Raw genomic sequence first — 19,049 nt, 5'->3', positions numbered from 1 at the left:
TAATAGTGAAATGGCCCTCCTCTCCACTTCTGCAGCTCTAGTGATGTTGTTCCTACTCACTGTCACACTCAAATGGTTGCAGGATGAACATGGTCCTCTGGAAATGGAGTGAGTCCTCGGTAAGGCAAAGTGGCTGTCTCAGATTCTGCTTATTGGAGAAATTTCTCTTTTCTTGGCCCTCCAAGTTCACATCTGAAAGGAACATGAGGAAGGATACTCATTGAGAGGGTTGAAGGGGATACTGTTCTGACTTAACAAACCATTTCCTTTTGGCATGACACTGGGGACTCAGCTGACTGCATAAAACAGGGTGCTTTTACTTATAACAGAAACATCTGAATTGTAGGCATAACCATAAAGCAAATTTATTGGTTCATTTAACAACAACAACAACAACAAAACTCTGCAGGTAGTTCGGCTTTCAAATGTGGTCTGATCCAACAGTTCATGTTGTCATTAGTGCCAGTGGTGCTACAGCTCCATTTCTCTGCAATTCTCTTGACTCTATTTTCTTCCCTTTTGTCCTCATAGTGACAAGAAAGTTAGCTACCTCTTGCTTCTGGAGCCATATGTAGGAGGCTCCACATATAGTTATGCAGTTTTTCCAGGAAGAACGTAGAGGCAGAAGTTTAAACTGTTCTGTTTGGCAAGCTGTGGTGCAAGCTGTCTGCACCCATAGGTAGGGTCAACTTTGCTTAGTACAGAGACTCCAAACTTGAACCTATGGGGCTGCACCTGCCCAGAGGAGTACCTATTTCTAAGTTCTCCACCTAGATCAAGCACCTTTTTCAGTCCCACAGGGGCTGTACTTTAATCTATTTTTCCACAGGGAAGCTTTCTTTTTAATTTGCACAAAGGCACTATATAGACTAGTAGTGGCCATGGCTATATGCTATTCAATTTAAATCCAGGGGCAAAGAGAGGAAATCTTTCCCTTAAACTATTTTTTAAAGTACTGAGCTTCACTCTGGGGAAACCCTGGTCACATGCCCATCCCTAACCAATAAATGTAACAAAAGAAATGGGACTATTTGAATTGATTCAAGCCAGTCAGGGCTTAACTACTGGTAGCTGGTAGTGTAGTTAAACCCGTCTTACATGGCTTTGAAATGTGGCTACCTATTAAAAAGAATAAAAGTGAGACTGAATGCTGGAGGAGCAACCAATCAAATCCACTGCATCACCTAGTATTGATTGCAGGGAAGTGAAAGGGCTTCTGTTCACTATTGAGCACTACCAAAGATTTTGTTAAGATTTTTCTTAAATGTGGCCTTTCTGATTCTGTAGTTTTGGTCTTTAAGAAACAGGATTAAGGGTTTGTCCCTATCCTCCTATATCTCCATTAAATCATTTCTGTTTCAGCAGTGACTTCAGAGAAGTTTTAAAAATTAAACTGGCAAGAAAAGGCAGAGTCCCATACCTCCAGATGCTACCTCAGTTACTGGTGCTTTAGGACAAGAGCAGTATTACATCAGTAAGGCAGACGGTGAGCAGCAGTAGCTGTTTAGGAGAAATTATGTTGATTTTCTATTCCCACTTTTGTCGTTCCTCTTTAATATCTTCTAGTGCTTTCATTCACTTTGACTAAGAGAGAAAATTAACTTTCCAAGTAGGCAGAGTGACTGACTTTACAAATGATTTGAGCACCCACTATAGACAAAAACTCTTCCTCTTAATAAATTTGTGTTCCATCCCCTGGTGTTCCCTTTATGCTGAAATGTATTCATCCGTTGTCACAGGCTTTTGCTTGTTTGCTTGTTTTTTCTAGATTCAATCCTAAATTCAGAGGTAGCAGGTTTTTAAAGGCTCCAAGACATGACTAACACACTTCCAGATGGTGTTGGTCTATACAAGGGTTTCTCCACAGCGGCACTATTGGCATTTGGGGCCAGACAATTCTTTTTTGTGATGTGACAAGAAAAGAAAGTCACATAGGTAGGGTAGGGAATCTGGAAGTTACCTCAGAAAGATGGGAAGTTATCCATTAGAGAATCTAGAATTCAGAGTATATTTTCATCAAGTTTGAAAGGTGTATCATGATGATAGAGACAGGAGACAGCAAAATGCTGCCCAGGTCATTGTGCACATGGGGCTTGCCTAAACATGCCCACGGTGAAAAATTCCATCCCTCGACACATGCACAATATGGGAAATAAATCAAAGTGGAGTGGCTCAGACTAACGGCCCACATGCACTGACAGAATGGGGTGGAGCCACCAGGAATTTGTGCCTTATTTAGCGGGGAGGAGCCTGGCCTCTTCAATTCATGTGTGGTGGCCTGTTATTCAATCTGTGAGGTGGAAAACCTGCATGCAGGACCCCTCTTTTTGTTGAGAATTTTTCTTTTCTCTTAATAAAATCTGTCCTTCTCACTTTTCAATGTGTCTGCACATCTAATAGTTCGTGAGACAAGAACCCGGATTTTAGCTGAACTAAGGAGCAAAAATTCTGCATCACTTTGGTGGCTCATCCAGGGACATGAGGAAAGGTGAGTAAAATGAAGACTCAAAAATCTGTTTTCATTTCTGAGCTTTCTCATCCTCGGACATCTGCTGAAGGTAGAGGAAACTGCAGTCTCCCTGCCTTCCACTGACACTCGCAGGTGGTTGGGAATGTCGGCCTCGTCCAACCCAGTCTTTTCTATGGTATTTTCCTTACTCTTGGGGGGGGACTGTAAGGTCACCTATCTTTTCTTTTACAATATTGGGGGTGTTCCATCTCCACCTTAATGATCACAGGTATGTGCACAGGATGGACAGGTGAGTGGCAGCTCCCCAACCCTGCTCCCCTCCCAGTTGGGACTGGGGCACATGGCCCAAGGGCCCCATGCGGCTGACTGGCCAGCATTCCCTACCACTCACCCACAGTGTCTTCCCCTCCCCCGGCCAAGGTGTCCAGCTCAGTCCAACAGCAATAAAATGTTTCTCTCCCTGTTGGAGAAACCCATCGTCATAAGAACAGGAGGATTTTCCCCCAGGTATCTTTCCCACCCTGCCCTTAAGCTGTTTTTTTTTTTCTTTTCTCTACCCTGTTGGCAGTTAACACAGCCCTGCACTTAAGCTGGTTTTTGTCTTTCCTTTACCCCATCAGGAGTTAACTTTTATGTAAGAGGCTTTTTTTTTTCCTTTTAGAAGACATTTTACTAGGCCAGGACCCAAATTCACAAGACATCATTTTCTCTCCCTTGTTGGAGGAGGGCTCAATTTCACAGCTTCACCTTAGTATTTGGCTTATGCTAACCAAATACAATATACAAATATGTAACCCCCGAGACATATTTTTGTCGCAAACTCAATTCCAAGCTTATAAACTTGAAGGCTACTGACAGCATGGGAACAGGGTGTACGTAGGCAAGAGTGGATAATCCCACCACCTAGACCCCTGTTAACATGGGTGAAAGCCGCACTGACACCCATGGGCAGCAGCACCCTTTCGTGGTCAGTGGAACTTAGGGATATAAGGATGGAATAAGTAAAGAGGGTCCTTGTTCCTTCTCTTCCTCACATACCCCAGGCATTTGCTAGGAAGAGAAAGGAACCAGGAACACCTGCTTCCCTCTTTCTAGACAAGAAGCCATTCATCTTCAGTCTAATTGGCTTGCAATTGAGCTTGGGGGATGGGGACCCAGAAGCCTGCCATGCCGGCAAAGGGTAAAAGTTTTTTTTTAATCAGTCAGGCCTTTGGCCTCTCTCTTCCTGTGCGAACCAATAAAAGGAATGCTAAGGATCACTGTTTATATTCTCTGTAAAGTTCTGATTAATGAAAAAGGATTTATGAGGTTGATCTTAAGCTGTAACCAACCTGCTGTGCTTTGCATGCCTTAATTGAGACTTTTTGGTTGACCTGTGAAATTATTTTCAATAAAGATCAAAAGCCAGAAACATTGGCTGCTTGGTATGGCTAAAGTCGGGTAATAAGGGATTTAAAAGGATTTTATTAAAGAACGCTCAGCTTAATTAAAAGTGGATATCCAAGGCCGGGCGCGATGGCTTATAACTGTAATCCCAACACTTTGGGAGGCCAAGGTGGGCAGATCACCTGAGGTCAGGAGTTCGAGACCATCCTGGCCAACATGGTGAAACCCTCTCTACTAAAAATACAAAAATTAGCTGGGTGTGGTGGCAAGTGCCTGTAATCCCAGCTGCTCCAGAGGCTGAGGCAGGAGAATTACTTGAACCTGGGAGGCGGAGGTTGCAGTGAGCCAAGATCATGCCACTGCACTCCAGCCTGGGCAACAAGAGGAAAACTCCATCTCAAAAAAACAAAAGTGGCTATCCAAGTTCTAGGTATATTTAAAAGGCCTGTATGTTTTTCTCTTCTTGGATCTTGTTTTGCTGGAAAAAGATTTTTTTTTCTGTCAACTGAATTATTTTTCTCCATTTTGCCTTGCCACCCTTAATGCATGCATGAGAGGCCCTAAGATAATTTCTAAAAGCCTCAACTCCTTGGGAAAAATGGAAAAGGCAACACAGATTCCATTTTGGGAGAAACCTCTGCTTTCCTCATGGAACCCCAGGAATTAAAAGCAGATCCCTCTCAAAATCTATTTTTGTCTTCTAGCCATACCTGTTTATTGGGCCCTGGAAACAGCATGATTTCCTGGCCATGCTCTTAAAGGGCCCATGCAGAGGCCAATAATCCAATTAGGAGATCGGTAAACAAAAAATTCTTATAGCTACTGATCTTCTTCTGTCTATGTAGTTATATATGTGTTGTGTGTGATGTCTATTAAAAAGAGCTCTAATTAATTGGCATAAAGAAAAATAAGTGCTTAGATCAAATATATTTTGAAGGAAAAGTAAGAGCTGTAATGCCTCCTGGTTCACGTGACTTTAATCTTTGAGAAATAAAAACAGTCTTAAAGATTATTGGTAAAATATAAATGTCTTCAAAATGTAAATATGTGATCTAAATTATGCAGTTCAGATACTAGGTTTGCTAAATGTTTTAGAGTTATGAAGTCCTTCTTTGGCTTTTGAGAACTGTTCCACTTGACTGCTTTACAGCTTGGTAAGGCCTGGGGACATATGGAATTAACCACTCCTCTATGCTGAAAAGAGTCAAGACTGACCTGCCACTAGAACAGAAGTAAAACAACTTACCAGGCTTTACATTAAAGTTAAGAATTGCTAAGAGTTATCATTATAATGTGTAATTGAGACTCCTGAAAATAGATTTACATGCAAGGTGTGTAAGAACAGTAAAATGTATTTTTAGTAAAAGATTATAAGAAGGCATGGAAATGTCAATTTTTGCCTAGGGTTAAAGGATTGTTTTAAATTAGATAAGATAAAGCTAAAGGTTTAAACAAGTTATGAAAGGTTTCTAAAAGCTAATCTTGCAAAAGAAATTCTGTGTGTGAACATTAAATTCAAAAGGGTATTATATGGTTTTCTGTAAAATTGAGAATTGAAATAAAAGTACAACAAGATTTTCTTAAGGCACTAATCTGCTTTTTAGCAAAATGTGTAACAGGTTATAAAAGGTTTATAAGAATCTTCCCTCATGGTCAAACTGGTCAAGATTTGATAGAATGGCCTATAAGATTTCATTTTTTAAATTGGGGTTGACAATGCAAGGGTGAAATTTGGTTTTCTCTCTCTTGAACAGGATTTTCATGTAATAGTAAAGGCTAATTAAAGGTTTTAGCTTTTTCAAATTTTTGAGTTATCATTTTGGCAAAATTAATTACTTACAGTAACCTGGAATTTTTTTTTTTTTTTTTTTTTGAGATGGAGTCTTGCTCTGTCACCCAGGCTGGAATGCAGTGGCACCATCTCAGTTCACTGCAATCTCCGCCTCCTGGGTTCAAGTAATTCTTGTGCCTTGGTCTCCTGAGTAGCTGGGATTACAGGCACCTGCCATCATGTCCAGCTAGTTTTTTTTTTTTTTTTTTTTTCATGAGATGGAGTCTTGCTCTGTCGCCCAGGCTGGAGTGCAGTGGCCAGATCTCGGCTCACTGCACTGCAAGCTCTGCCTCCCCGGGTTTACGCCATTCTCCTGCCTCAGCCTCCCGAGTAGCTGGGACTACAGGTGCCCGCCACCTCGCCCAGCTAGTTTTTTGTATTTTTTAGTAGAGACGGGGTTTCACTGTGTTAGCCAGGATGGTCTCGATCTCCTGACCTCGTGATCCAGCCGTCTCGGCCTCCCAAAGTGCTGGGATTACAGGCTTGAGCTACTGCGCCCGGCCAGTTTTTGTATTTTTAGTAGAGACAGAGTTTCATCACGTTGGCCATGCTGGTTTCAAACACCTGACCTCAGGTGATCCACCTGCCTCGACCTCCCAAAGTCCTGGTATTACAGGCGTGAGCCACCATACAGGGCCTGGAATTCTATTTCATAATATCATGTGTTTTAAACTTCTAACATATGTGACAGGCTTCCCAAAATCAAATTTCAGCTACAAGGTTCTTTCCCTATCCCTTGCTGTTGGATGCTACAGAGGGTCCCTGAAGCATCCAGTAGAGAGGTAAACAGGATTATTTGACATGTTTATGTACATGGAATTGTCAAAATGATGTTTAATCTTCATATTATATTTTAGTGAATATTAATATTATATGTTCCAAAATTGTATGGGATGTCTACAATTCTAATGTCTGAGTATATGCTATCAATCATAATTAAGGTTATTACGTTATTGTAAACTACAGAGATAACCAAATTTTCTTTGTCAATCATGTTTTTAACTGTAACTACCCTGGACATTTTGTCATTCATAGACAATTGTCTTGTTTTCATCCTCTTCAAAAGATAGTTTATAACCAGCCATAAGGCTTTGACAGGTGCTCTCAAATGCAGGTTTCTGATAACCTTGGAGATTGTGACATTGTAATGAAGGAAAACATGCAGGACTCATGAAGGGCTGAAATGTTAATTAATATCAAACAGAACAAGAGTTAACAGAACATACTGAACTAAAAGAAAACTGAAGTCATCTTTTTTTAGAGTTTTTGCTCGAAATGTTGCTGATCCTTGTTTTGTTTTCAGTCAAGGAAACTTATTTTGAGCCATTTACAGCCTTTAATAATTGAGTATGGTATACTCATGTGATCAAAATTTGGAGCATATTTGTTTCTCTCCTACTTGCTTCTCCAGAATTTGGAAACTAGTTGTGAGTATTCTTAATTTATAGCAATATAGTTTTTTGCATCAGTGCAATAAGAATCACTTTCTTTTGCAACAGGACACTATTGGAGAAACTGGTTGCTTTACCAAGGCTTTGATTGGAAGGGTATGCTTCCCTTTTAGAAATCAAGCTTGACTTAAAGAGCCAATAAAAGCCCCTTGGGAAAACTGACTTCATACCTTGTCTACACAGTTCCCATACAGGTTTCCTAACCTGCAGTGAGTAAGGAATGTCACTTTCTACAAGGCCCAGGAACCCCATAATCTTGGAACCTCAAGAAGAGAGGAATTCACCCAACTCATAGGTATGTGAGGGTACAAACCCATGGCTGGGCTCAGCATTAAAAATCCTAAGATTCCTTGCAGAACAGAATTCCATCAAAGCCAATTTTAAAGCCTATGTAAAAATAATTATTCTTGCTGCACTTTATGCAAATAATCAGGCCAAATACAAGACTAAAGTTTAATTTGCAAACAACTCTATCCTATTGTGATTTATTTTTAACAAAAATGAGAACTGGAGAGAGAAACTATGTTTCAAGACTTATACATTTGTCTTTAGATTCTAGACTCATTAGTTGTTTTTAACTTTTTCGCCCACATTTTAAACTAACGCTGATTTTTCCTGTGAACCAACCAGCAATCTCCGGCTGCAGCTCAGAAGCAGCAAAAGGGATGAGTAATGTAAAACTCTGGATCAATATTCTAGTTTTGGGCAATTACCCTGCAAATCCTGCCAGATGATTAGAGTAAGTAAGGTGCTCATAACCCGGAGGTATCTTTTTTGGGAAAATAAGACCAAGGGAGCTAACCAAAGCCAAGCCCCATACACCCAAATCTTAGCAGGCATAACTATAGCTACCAGTTATCTGGGTGTGTCCACAGCTTTAGGATTTTTTTTTTAGCTGTCCTTACCATCTCCCCTTTGTTTCATTTTTATTATGTCTTCTAATAACCTAGTTTGTCTCTACTCACCTTCAGGCCATTGAACTCCAAACGTTCATGCAATCGGAGCCTCAAACAACGGCTACCTTTTACCAGGGACCCTTAGATAGGCCTCAGGGAGATCTCACTGCTGTTTTCCCAAAACAGTGCCCCCATCAGCAGGAAGCACTTAAGATTGATCACTATCCTTATCCTTACTCTAAGAATAGATGTACTTATCCTAAGTTAGATGTACTTCTTCAGAAGGGGAATGATAGAGTCGGGAGACAGCCAAATGCTGCCCAGGTCATTGTGTACAGAGGGATTGCCTAAACATGCCCATGACGAAAAATTTCATCCCTTAACACATACACAGTAAGAGAAATAAATCAATGTGGAGTGGCTCAGACTAAGGGCCTGCCTGCACACTGGGAGAATGGGGTGGAGCCACCAGGAATTCATGCAGGGGTAGAAGACTGGGCTCTTCAGCTCATGTGTGGTGGCCTGGTATTCAATTTAGTGAGATAGAAAACCTGCATGCAGGACCCCTCTTTTTGTTGAGAGTTTTCCTTTTCACTTCATAAATTCTGCCCTCCTCATTTTTCAGTGTGTCCCTGTGCCTAATTTTTCCTGGTCATGAGACAAGAACCTGGATTTTTGCTCAACTGAGGAAAAAATCCTGCATTAATGGTATGATTTAAAGCATCAGTTAGATGGTATGCATGAAACTAACCTTAGGTCATGAGAGCCACCTATTTATTATTTTTATTTTTATTTTTTGAGATGGAGTTTCGCTCTTGTTGCCCAGGCTGGAGTGCAATAGCACAATCTTGGCTCACCGCAACCTCCACCTCCCAGGTTCAAGCAATTCTCCTGCCTCAGCCTCCTGAGCAGCTGGGATTACGGGCATGTGCCACCAAACCTGGCTAATTTTTAGTAAAGATATGGTTTCTCCACGTTGGTCAGGCTGGTCTTGAACTCCCAACCTCAGGTGATCCACCTGCCTGGGCCTCCCAAAGTGATGGGATTACAGGTGTAAGCCACCACACCCAGCAAGAGCCACCTATTTAGATGCTCAACTTCCAAGCAACTGAGATAAAACTGAGGAGCTTATGAGACTACTAAGCAAGAGGAAAAGGTGACACTGAGGAGTTGTATGAGAAAACAATGATTTCAAACACAAGACGGTATTAGTGTGGCTAAGTTGCAAATAACAGAAAACTCAACTCTAACTCGTTTGACAGAAGATGTTTATTGGCTCGCATAGGTGAAAAGTTCTGAGGTAGGTCTGCTTCAGGTAAGGCTTGGTCTAGTGGCTCAAAAGATGTCACCAAGAACCTAGTTTCTCTCTGTTTAGTCACTGTCTTCTTTGGTATTGGCTTTAATCCTCAGTCTCCATATGGTAGCACCTGGAAGCTTGAGAATCTCCCCTTTTAATAGAAAAAAAAAGTTGCTATAATTCTAGGCCTCACATTTTCCTATGTGCCACAGAGAGGACAGATAATATCTCCTCTGGTAGCTTTCAATGAAGAAAAGCCTCTCTTTTCCACAAAACCCAGTATCTCCTCATATCACAATGGCTCTGTGGCCAAGGGGATGGGATGAGCTGATTGACACAGCCAAACAGGGTCCACTCATGAAGATAGTGGTGGTGCTAAACCACATAGCTGAGAAAGGATACCTTCCCAAAGAATATCTGGGTAACTGTTCCCAGAAGGAAGGGGAAGAGATGATGGAAACCAATAAAAGATGACCACTTATAAAAATGTTGTTTTATAAACTCCTGATTTCAAGTAGTTAGTTAATTCTATAATTCTTAACTTTCCTGTGTAGACTCTACATGTTCCTCATGTTTGCTTTATCTCTGGTCCTGGACCTAGGGAGGGCATTTCTGACTCTGATGCTGATACTGGATTATGTGAAAACTTTTCAACTATTGACTGGATGAAGCTATCTAACAAAGCATTAACCACCACCAGAAAGTGACCATTTCTCCCTCCCTTGGCAGTGGCCTCACAGCTTATCAGAATGTAGGCTATCATGGTAGTGAAGGATGCACAGACTGGGAGAAGATTTAAGATAGGAAGCAATGAGAGGGGCTGGAACTATATAAATTTTTATGAAAAAAATCTCCAGTTGAGTTTACATATTCCCAATCCCAGAATGATGTCTCATAAAACAAAGGCAATCAGGTCTCTTAAGACCTGAATTGGCCAGGCATGGTAGCTCAGGCCTGTAATCCCAGCACTTTGGGAGGCCGAGGCAGGTGGATCACAAGGTCAGGAGAGCAAGACCAGCCTGGCTAACATGGTGAAACCCCGTCTCTATTAAAAATACAAAAAATTAGCCAGGCATCGTGGCGGGCACCTATAGTCCCAGCTACTCAGGAGGCTGAGGCAGAAGAATGGCATGAACCCAGGAGGTGGAGCTTGCAGTGAGCTGAGATTGCGCCACTGCACTCCAGCCTGGACAACAGAGCAAGACTCCGTCTCTAAAACAAAAAAATTAGAAAAAAAAAAGACCTGGATTACCCTCTGCTGTTTCCCTAAATTACTTTGGTGGCCTCAAAAGGAAAGTAACTTCTGAAGAAAAGGTCCTAGAGTTGATCATGTAACTGCAATGTTGCTTCCATCACATAAGGTTTTCAGTGAGACAGAGTTATAAAAAGCAGTACTAATAAACACTTGTATACAAACAGTAACTACAGAGATACACAACCAGTAGGAGTGATTGCCTCTGGGGAGAACTCAAGAGATAGGAATGACAAGGAAATTTACTTTTCACTGAACACCCTTTTCAACTATTTCAATTCTTTTTTATCATGAGCATGTTATATCTAGTCAAAGATTAATGTTTCAGGATTTGAAAAACAAAAGAAATGCAGCGTTGGTCCTCAGAGTCATTTAGCTGGAGTTAAGACTAAGAGACTTGAGACTATTAGAAAAATGTAAGATGGCACATAATTAAATACTAACTTGGGTGGTACTGATTACAAGTAGAAGAGGAAGAGAGATCTGCCTAGTTGAAGGAGCTGGATCTGAGTGATAAAGGGAAACTAGAAGCACAGGAAAATAAGCAAATCAAAACGGGCAGAGACATAAATATTACAATTAAGTAAAGAACAGTAAACTCTGCAGTCAGAGAGGCCTGGCTCCAATTTCAACTCTATAACTTACTGAAAAACCCTGAATGAGTTTTATAACCTCTTTCAACTCAGATTTCTCATTTGTAAAACAGGGAGAAGAGCACCTATCTTAATAGGATTGTTATGCATAATGTATGTAAAGTGGTTAGCACCTGATACAGAGTAGCTGCCCAACTAAATGATGCCTTGTACAAACATCATAGAACAGGGGGACCAGTCTTGCTAGACTAAATGTTCAAAACGGCAAGATAATACTGGCTATTGAAGTTAAGGGTTACGGCAAATTGTGAACAGTCATCTCATTTTGTCTCTGGGGTTCCTGCAGCATAAGAATTATACACAAGTATCACCATTATGCATTCTCTAAAGCTCAAGAAGGTGAGAGATTTGACAGTTATAGGGCTTTTCTCTAGCATGGCGCCTCTGGTGCTTAATTAAGACAGAATTCTGACTGAAGGCCTTCCCACAGTCATTACATTTATAGGGTCTTTCCCCAGTATGGATTCTTTGATGTCGAATAAGGTGTGCCTTGCAAAAGAAGCTTTTCCCACAGTCAGGACATTCATGAGGCTTATCCCCAGTGTGGACCCTCTGGTGCTGAGAAAGATCTGAGTTCCACATGAAGCCTTTCCCACAGTCCTTACATTCATAAGGCTTCTCCCCAGTGTGCATTCTCTGATGTCAAAGAAGGGCTGGGTTTCGAGTAAAGCTTTTCCCACATTCCTTGCATGTGTATGGTTTCTCACCAGTGTGGATCCGTTGATGTTGTGTAAGGCTTGTGTTCTGACTAAAGCCCTTCCCACATTCCTTACATTCAAAGGGTTTCTCTCCAGTATGTATTCTCTGATGACGAATCAGGTTTGACTTCCAAACAAAGGCCTTAGCACATTCTTGACATTCATAGGGTTTCACCCCACTGTGAATTCTCTGATGTGCAATGCAATGTGATCGAAAACTGAAAGCCTTCCCACATTCCTTACATCCATAGACCTTTTCTCCATTATGAGTTTTCTGGTGTTGATCAAAGTCCTCACTTTGATCAAAACACTTGCCACATTCCTCACATACATAGAATATTTGCTCACTTAGAATATTGTGATGTATACCAAGGAGGTTATTGACATCAGTATTCTCTGAACTCTCTTCTACTGAGATCACCTCATCCTTGACAATCACTTCTATAATATCATTTGAAGAACTTTCCATACTTCCCCCATTGAGGTAACCAGGCCATCTCCTTAACCTGCTTTTCTCTTCACAGGTTTTCCCAAACCATAATTCCCGGGATCCACACCACCGGGGTCCACCTGATAGGACCATGAGGTCCTGTGCTTCCTCAAGAATTTCCTCCTTCAGGATAAAATCTTCTTTCTTCCTCTTCAACACACCCTCTAAAAAAAGAAATCAGAGCTTCAAATGTCATCATTATCCATGACAGAGCGACAAAGGTTACCAAGTGGTATTAATATGTCCACTTCTCTCCAACTGCCACCTGTCTCAGTGGCCCTGTCCTAGCTGAAAATGGCAAAAACAAGGCTAATACACAGAAAGAAACCAAAAGTAAAGACAGCAACTAGATAGAATCCCTGAGGGCTATGATTCCTGGCACCAAACCAAGTACCAGCTAGGCTCTGAGAAAACAGATGAATTGAATCTAAGGAAAACAAAGTCAGAATTCCTCCTAGGTAGCTGAGTACAGTTTGTAACATGAGAAGAACAGGCCAGGACTTAGGGCAGAGGACCTGTTCAGAAATAAGGAATCCTTAGTGGTATACCTGGGAACCTGGGCTTGTCACACACAGCGGACAGTAGCAAGAATGAGCTTCCTCATATTTTTCAACACTAAAAGGAAGTATAGTCTTCTCTTTCAATCCAATCACCAAGTTCACCATGAAACCATGGAAAGTGCCTTCTCAAACTACTCCAGGCAGAACTGGGTAAAGACTCCCTCCTCTTTGTTCCCATAGTGTCTTACTCACATTCTGTTACAGCTTTATCATTTTTCTGTAATTATAAATTTATGTATAATGTCCCATGAGACTGTGAGTCCTTCCAGGATAAGGGCCATACATGACTTGATTTTTTTATCCCTAACAACTAACACAATGAGTAAAACACAGCATCTACATTAAAAATATTGGGTGATCATAGCAGCCAGATGGGGCAGGCCATCTGTTCAGTTTAAGCCTAAGACAAAAGACCCATCCTGATTTAATTAAATTAATTGAGCTTGTCCTAATGAAAGTTGGAAGCTTAGGGTTTAAGTTTTCTCTTAATTGGCTGATTTGGGGATTTGGCCCCCAAATTCATTTAGAACATGAATGGCAAAATGGACTTTTACATCTTATAAAAGAAAGACAGGAAAAGGTGTGACTGAGAGAAGAATGCTCATTTCCCTCTCACTTACCAGGACAAATTAGGCTTGGACCCTCTTTGTGCAGTTTCAGGTTTAATGGCTCTTCCACCTGCTCAAGATGGGAAATCCCAGCAGGTTTTAGAAATGGATATTCTGCCAGGGTCAAGATACAAATAAGGCTGGTTCAGTCAGAGGAGTGAGGCCCATCAGGAAAAGAGCAGACATGGAAGTGGTAGCGAGAGAATAAAGGTGGGTGAAAAGACTGGTAACATAGATATGCAGAAATTTGAAGGTATAGAATAATGAGGATAGGCTGGGCATGGTGGCTCACACCTGTAATCCCAGCACTTTGGGAGGCCAAGGTCGGTGGATCACCTGAGGTCAGGAGTTCAAGACCAGCCTGGCCAACATGGTGAAACTCTATCTCCATTACAAATACAAAAAAAATTAGTCAAGCATGGTGGCACACACCTGTAGTCCCAGCTCCTCAGGAGGCTGAGGCAGGATAATCACTTGAACCCGGGAGGCGGAGGTTGCAGTGAGCCGAGATTGTGCCACTGCACTCCAGCCTGGACGACAGAGCAAGACTCTGTCTCAAAAAAATAATAATAATAACATAAAGGATAGAAAATACTGGAACAGAGAAGTTGCAATTCCATCAGTTCCCAAAGATATGAAAACATGTAACTCACTTGAAAATGTCAAGAAGAAATAGAAAAGACTAAGGTCTCCTCATCACCTATCCCTAGGAGGTGAAATCAAGTTCACATAAAAAACAATCAGGATAGGATGGAATTGCAAAGAGCTATTCTTGAGGACTTCCTGTCTAGGCAGGCTATTCTGGGAAACCATAATCTCCTAGTTTCCTTCCTATCCATTTATTGCTTTCTCATTCCACAAAGATTCAATGGATGGGGTCTCTCTATGGTATCCATAAGAAATGGACTCACACCCTCACTCAGCCACTTCCAAAAGTCACTTCCTACTCAGTAACAGACATCTCTGTTCACAGAGATCTATTCTAATACACCTTACTTCTGCTTTTGCTAGAACTGTCGCTTTGTAACTTTCATCCAAAACCTCCTAAGAAACAGATCAATTCTATACCTTCAAATGACAACCTTTTCTGTTGCCAAATCCAGGGACTATGTATCCTCTGAGTATTAACTTCTATAAGACAAAAGTGGACTTTGAGTAAGGACAGGTATGTGCCAAGAAGTCAGCTGCAGGTCAGAGAGTTAGAATGCTGCTCAAGGAGTAACTTAGCTGTTAGTTTTCTACCTAAAGCAAAACAGAGAAATTCCCTTAGGTGGTGAGGAGAGGAAGCACTGAGAATGTAGAAGACACTGTGGTGGTCTCCCCACACCCATTCCACTCATCCCCACTGTAAAGTAGCTATGCCCTTTGTAGGGAGCTGGAGTGGGGAGTTGGGTATCCCAACTCCACTCCCTAGGGTAGGCTCTGACTTAGATAAGCCAAGCAGGTTAATCCCATTCCACTCGCTACATGGGAGACTGATTCAGAGATCGGCAATTCAGACCAAGTCAATCAGTGCACAGTAGTTACCTTGCCACAGTGATTGATTTAGAGTTGGCATATGACTTAAGGTAGTCCATTACAGCATACTTGGCACTTTGATTCACAATGTTTAAAGCCTAAGGAAGGCCTGCCAGGTTTCTTCCCCTAGGTATGAAGCAGCAGAGTCCTGTTACCACCACCAATCACCTTACAACCAAAAGGGGAGCCAGACTGTAGACAAAGCCAACACATACAGAGACAGAGCAGAGAATGTAATTCTGATCAAACTGTACTTGCAGCCCACTCTACCTCAGACTTCCCAGTTACATTAAACAATAAATTCTTCTTTTTTGTTTAAGCCAGTTTGAATCGGGTTTTAATACTTGCAATCAAAAATATTCTAATATGAAAAGACACAACAAGGAACTGTGAGAATGAGGAAATTGGGAGCACAGCTCAAGTCTCACTGTGCCCAAAGAAGAGCCCTATGGGAAGATGAAATGGGGCCAAGGAGGCAACCAGGAAACACAGTTATCACTAGGAAACTAAGAGTAACAAAGTCCTCTTGGGCCTAAAGTAATCCCAGGGCTTTCCCCTGAGGAACAGGAACTATTTGGATGAGGGCTGAGAGTTCTTGGTTTCTAAAGATAAAGATGGCCATTACATCCCAAGCTGGAAGACTGTAAACAGGCCAGGAAGCAGAAAGGGCACCAAAGATCGGAGTAAACAGGAAACTCATGGGTCAAAGATACATCATAGTCATGATAACAGCAGAGATGGGGAAGCAGCAAAACAGGTTAATGAAGATGGCACACAGAAGAGTCAGGATGAATAAAACAAGGACTCAAGAAGATGGAAAACTATGGGAACACAGAGAAGAAATGGAATCCCACTAGTGTCTACAACACTAGGTTAAAAGAACATCTATCTATGACATTTTAAAGATCATGACAAGCAAACTGGTCAGATGACTGGCACATGTGCCCTCACTCACCTGAGGAGATGCCCCTTGGGTCCTCTCCATCCAGAGCTCCCCAAGGAACCGAGCACCAGGGTGCTTCCCCTCGCTCCAGCTGGGAAATCAGAGCTGGTTTGGGAAATGGAAATGCTTCTTAAGAGGAAAAAAATGGGACAGGCAGGTGAGTGGTGTGACACAGAATAATCCCAAGGCTCCTCCCAGGCCAGTGTCTTCAGGGACAAGAGGGGAAAAAAGGGAAACAACTAGGAAGAACAAGAAAAGGAATTTCAGGGGAAAGAACAAGAGAGGGGCCAGGAGACTTACAAAGGTCAGGAAGTTGACAGACTCAGTAACTGTTTGAGTTAGCAAATGGATGATTTCACTCATTGAGGAATTGCGTCCTCAATTCTTACCTGTCCTCTCCCTCCTAGAGCTCTCATGTTCAGACATCCTCATGAGGATGCTAGGAATTGGCCTGGATCTTGCAAACCGAGAGGGCAGGGAACTGAAGGCTCAGTGGGGCACTATGAATCTGCTCTCTTCTCACTATACCCACAACACAAGGGTAGGGATTGGGCAGCTCTCACTCTGGGGCAAGGAAGTCCTGTATAAGGCCCAAACTGATACCAGGACTTCCTACTTCCCAACGACTGCTGAGGTTGGGTCATTAAAAATCCAAGAGCCTGAAGCTGCCACTGAGCTGAGGGTTATCAACAACTCCTGAGCCTTTGAGAAAAAAGGAGCCAGCAAACTCTGAAGGGTGGAGGCAGGGCCCAAAGGGAGACCCTTACCCAGGGAAGCCACAGCCCCATAATTCTCCAGCATCACATCCCTGTACAGGGCTCTCTGAGCAGCGCCCAGGCCGATCCATTCATTCTCAGAGAAGCAGACGGCCACATCCTTGAAGGTCACTGACTCCTGAAACAACATGTGTTTAAATGCCCTAGGACAACCTCAGGACCAGGCCAGGAGGAAGGGGAGACAGGGCACCAAAAGGTACTGTGGGGGGTGCCTGTGGGGATTCTGGATTCTGAATGTCTACAGGAACTCCATCAGCAGATGATTTTTGCCTCCTATGTACAAAGAGACAGGGCATCAGCTATCAATTTTCTCATGTCTCTTCATCTCTATTTCAGCAAACATTTTCTCCTCTTTTTCATGAGTCTGCAAAAGTTTTTTCGTTTCATCCTTATACCCCAAACCACATCTGTGCTCTAGGTCCCATCCTTTCTCCACAATGTGTCCTCCTTCAGAAGTCACCCACCCTTGATAACAACTATCATTTCTTAAGCCTGTGCCAAGCACTTGACACGTATTGTTTATGTCTCATAGCCTACTATCAGATCCATTTTATGGAATAGGAAACTGAGACTCAGAGGGATTAACTTCCCCCAAAGTTCCAGAACTGAGACAGAACCCAGGCCTGTTTGACTCTGACTCTTGCCTGTTATGCCACCCTGTCTTCCGTCCCCATTCCTACCCCTGCTGGCCCTGTGTAGGACTCTTCCTCCTTTGTCTTCCCCAGTCACTGCCACTAGCCACAGAGGCAGCTAGGGCTCCTCAGAACATTCAGGTTGCCCTGGACACTGTACTCAACAGGACAGATCCTCGTTGTGACTTTACTCCCTGCACCCCCCCGACTCGCAACACACTCTCACAAAGATCCCACCTCACTTGCTTCCCCTCGTCCCAATCTCCATGTTCCCATTTTCTATATCTCTAGGAGTCTCAGCTCCTGCACCTTCTTTCTCTTATCCTCTTCCTTAAGAAACAAATACTGCTCACCTCCAGCCATTGAGACTTCCTGTAATTCTCAGCTACTGCCTCCTTCAGGGTCTTAGTCTCCATACTGTGGAGGCGCCCATTCTGGTCCACTGCACGTCAGTCCTTGCGCATTACAAAGTCTCCACAGCTATTTATCCAGCACTCCAGGGCTCCAAGGCTTTGGCTGGCTCACCTTTGTCTGCCTAATAGAGTCCACATTCCTCTGCACTACAGACAACTCCATTCACTACTCACAGACCCAGCTTTCCTGGCCAAGATCATCAGCCACCACCACTCTCATCCCCTATCCTCTCACCATTCCATTGGCAAACCAAATTCTTTCCTCACCCTGTTGCACCTGCGGCTCCTCCTGCCTGAAGATCCAGTTTTTCCCTCCTGATCCTGCATTGCAAATTCCTTTTCAACCTAATACCCAGCTCAAACATAACCAGCTCTGTAAAGGTGGCTCTGAAATTCTGGCCATTCATCGACCCCCACGGCACCCTGTGCGCTCTGCCCCAGCAGTCGGCTCAACCACGTGCCGCTGCACGTCTGCTCTCCTTGAGGCTCATGTCCCGGGGGTGTCGACTCCGCTGTGCTGCCTGTCCCTCGAGGCCCCTCACTCTGGGTTGTAACCCCATTTCCCGGCCGCCGCACCACCCGTCTCCGGGCCTAAAACCCAGGGCAGGGCCAAGCCTGCTTCCAGGCTCCGGCCCCGCACTCACCGGGCGCGCCCGGGGCGGCGCCGGCTGTCCCGGCAGCAGCTCAAGGTCAGGGCCGAGGCGTGTCCTGCTCGCCAGGGCCGCGGCCGCCATAGCCCGGGTCGCCCTCTGGGAAAGCGAGCGCGCGCCAGACCCGACCGGAGGCTGTTGGGGTCAGGAAGGAGCGCTCTGGACCTGGGCAGGTCTGACACGGCTACCCTGAGCCCTGCAGCCACCTGAGTAAGACTCCGACTCCGCTCCCTGCCAGCCCCACGCCCAACTCCTCGTGCTCCTAGCCAGCCAGACCCCCGCATCCGGGAGCCCGGGGCTCGGGCCGCTCCGGTTGCTCTAGGACGGCGGAGGGCGCCGCGTCTCTGTGGTCCTCCTTTCTAGCTCTGGAAGGGAGGGGAGAGCGGTCCAGTTCTCCTGGAGACACAGACGATCCCAGGGGCCGCTACTAGGGTAGGGGTGCAGGCGGCTGGGGAGGAATCCGTCCCCGGCGCTTTAGGCCATCCCTTCCTCTCCAGCTCGCTGCACCCTGGGTGGACAGGTATT

General features: G+C 43.6%; 1 protein-coding gene across 1 annotated transcript; it reads right to left on the bottom strand.

Moving 5' to 3' along the window:
- Positions 1-11,402: 11,402 nt before the first annotated feature.
- Positions 11,403-18,801, bottom strand: ZNF662 (zinc finger protein 662). Its single transcript, XM_011950971.1, is given in 5 exon segments — positions 11,403-12,588; positions 13,605-13,706; positions 16,066-16,182; positions 16,821-16,947; positions 18,519-18,801. Coding segments are annotated over 5 exon segments (1,464 nt in total). The 5' UTR covers positions 18,609-18,801; the 3' UTR covers positions 11,403-11,560.
- Positions 18,802-19,049: the final 248 nt, after the last annotated feature.

Source organism: Colobus angolensis, unplaced genomic scaffold, assembly GCF_000951035.1.
Source record: "Colobus angolensis palliatus isolate OR3802 unplaced genomic scaffold, Cang.pa_1.0 Scaffold311, whole genome shotgun sequence".
Classification (NCBI taxonomy): domain Eukaryota; kingdom Metazoa; phylum Chordata; class Mammalia; order Primates; family Cercopithecidae; genus Colobus; species Colobus angolensis.
This window is presented reverse-complemented; position numbering and strand designations above follow the sequence as displayed.